Genomic DNA, 2,456 nt, shown 5'->3' on the forward strand with positions numbered 1-2,456 from the left:
TTTCAAGACAGACCACTATGTTTGACTTGTCTGGAATTTGTTTAAAGCCGTTACTACATGAGTATGTCACTTTGCTTTGCTCAGCAAACTTGGAGTGTCTGCCCAAGATTGGCCTGGCATTAGGAATGTCTGGAGGTGGGCCGCAGTCTCCTAGGAAGATAAGAGCAGGTGTAAAACTGAAGTTGGCAAGGAGCTTTCTTTCCCCAGACCTGGAACAAGAGAAGTAGCAATGGCTCTTACCTTCCTGCCAGGACTGAACTTGCCCCTCTGGAACTTGCAATGCCTGGACTCCCGTGAACACAAAACAAAAACTAAGTGGGGAGTAAATTCCCACCCGCCTTGAGTCGTTCAAAATCTACTCAATATCCACACCAACACTGCAGCGAGCAAGGCGCGAGATAAGACACCCGGTAGCTGCTCGCGACTGGTCTCTCACCGGAGCAGGTGGCCAGCCATCTAGCTTCCACCTTAAGAATAAAAGAGCCAGGAGCAGGGTTGGAGATTCGTACTCAACCCTCCCTTTTGGTGTTGCCAAGGTCTCTGATCGCGGAGGGGATCCAGTCACAGCCCAGATAGCCCAGCATTCCACCCCCATCCCTCCTGCTGGCCGCCGACACCCAGCAGCGGAGCCCCCAGTTACTGGGAAACAATGCCTGCTGAGCATGCGCCCTCTGGCGGTCAGCCAGCCGGTCGTCGCGCATTGGCCACTCACCGCGTACAGTTGGGGACAGCAGCAACAGCGACAGGGAGAGCAAAGGCAGCAGCGGAGGCGGCGGTGAAGGCCGAGTCCTAGGCGCCCGCCCACGGATCATAGCCCTAGGTAGGGTAGAAGAGACCTTGCTCGGCTGCGGCTGGAGCTGTTTTGAGCCGCAGTTAATTGAGCAGCTGTGGCGGGGCGGGGCAGGGCCCTCGTCACCCTGGGTGGGGCAGCCTGCGTGCAATGGGCGTTCCCTCGTTAATGAGGGCGGGTGCCTGGCCTCTAGCTTCACCCAGGGGACCTAGTTGTCCAGCGGGAGTGGGGTCTGGGGGAGTACCTTCTAAAGGAGGGCGCTTCACTCCCCAGGACTCTGTATCAGCACTCTGCTCCAGCAGAAAGCCTCCCACACTCCAACTCTGGTCTGCAGAGTGCTTGCAAAGGGAAGGGTAGGCGCGGTGGAATTCCTGAGCCAGAGGGAGCTGAGAAATAGGGAAACACCCAGGACCCCTGTGGCTTCAGCTGGAAGATGTCAGATGGGAGGGTGGGAGCTGCTGACCAAGTGTGTGTCTCCTAGGTCTCACCATGGTGTCAAAACAGAAAATAGGATAGGATCCAAGAAAACAGGGAGGGATCAGCCTGTCAGAACCGGGTCACAAACAATATGCAGAGATCTAGGGAGCTTTGCTGAGGTTTTTCAGACCCTATCTAGGTGAGGAGTCATCTTCTTAGCCCTGGTTCTAGTTATGGACCAAGGATACCACCTGAATTCGACTTTGGGATTATTTCAGACCTGCTATGAAATAGAATTCAGGAATAAGTAGAGCTTAAGAAAAAGATTTATTTCGTGGTGTGAAGAACAATGACAAAGCGATCCACACATTGGAATCACACCAGAGCACTTAATTAATTAATTAATTAAAAAAGAAAAGGAAAGAAAAATGCAGGAGGTGAAGCTGTGCATAGAACAAGCTGAACCTCTCTTGAGGACAGCACTAGGAATTAGGATTATTTGGTTTTGGCTGGTCACTGTGCAACCCGATTTATGAAGCCCCAGATGCATGTGATACCCAGAGTAAAGAGCCATGTACCACAGCATGTGTCTCCTGCAAATCCCCATCCGGAGGGGCGGGGTGGGAGGAAGCAGAGGTAAGTTGCCACAGGTCCTCATGTAAAAAGCCCCAAAGAGTTCCCCTTTGTGTGTCTGGGTCTGGTTAGCAGTGTCCCACTCTGAATTCCCTATTCCTATAGGTGTTTCTGGTGAAATCCCTCACCAGAAATTCAGCCTTCAATGGTAGACCAGCTGTGGGAGTGTTTGTCATCTTATATTGATAACCATTCCTAAAGTTTTCTTGTGGTTCCTTATTGGTTAGTGTGAGCTTTTGAAGAGCAAACGGGTTTTTAACAAGTGTTTTCTTCTGATTCATGCTTACTTAGTTACCCAAGCACTGTATTTTCCTGTTGCCGAGATTACAGGAAAGGGTTGCTTTATAGGTGTTTGTTGAAATCTAACAGTATTTAAGGGTTCTGGAGTTGACATCATACCCTAGCGACTCATGCCTGTAAACTTGGAAGGTAGAGCAAGAGGTTTTGGGTTAAAGGCTAGCCTGGGTTTCGAAGTTCCAAGTTAACTTGCTCTCAATAGGGCCATTTCTGAAAAACATCCTGAAGTTTAAGTCTCACAAGGGTAGAGTGTTTTATAACTATCAAGTGTGTTTCTACTCATAGTTGTTAAAAACTTGACTCTTACTTCCTTATGTGC

General features: G+C 50.0%; 1 protein-coding gene across 1 annotated transcript in view; it reads right to left on the reverse strand.

Moving 5' to 3' along the window:
* Positions 1-882, reverse strand: part of Cd55 (CD55 molecule (Cromer blood group)) — a 23,163-nt gene extending 22,281 nt beyond the window's left edge. Inside the window, exons 1-2 of the mRNA XM_021173946.2 lie at positions 713-882; positions 1-150 (exon numbers count right to left, since the gene is read on the reverse strand). Coding sequence (XP_021029605.1) covers positions 1-150; positions 713-812 — 250 coding nt within the window. The 5' untranslated portion in view covers positions 813-882. The remainder of the gene's footprint in view (positions 151-712) is intronic.
* Between the last annotated feature and the right edge of the window lie 1,574 nt (positions 883-2,456).

Source organism: Mus caroli, chromosome 1 (assembly GCF_900094665.2).
Source record: "Mus caroli chromosome 1, CAROLI_EIJ_v1.1, whole genome shotgun sequence".
NCBI classification, from domain to species: Eukaryota; Metazoa; Chordata; class Mammalia; order Rodentia; family Muridae; genus Mus; species Mus caroli.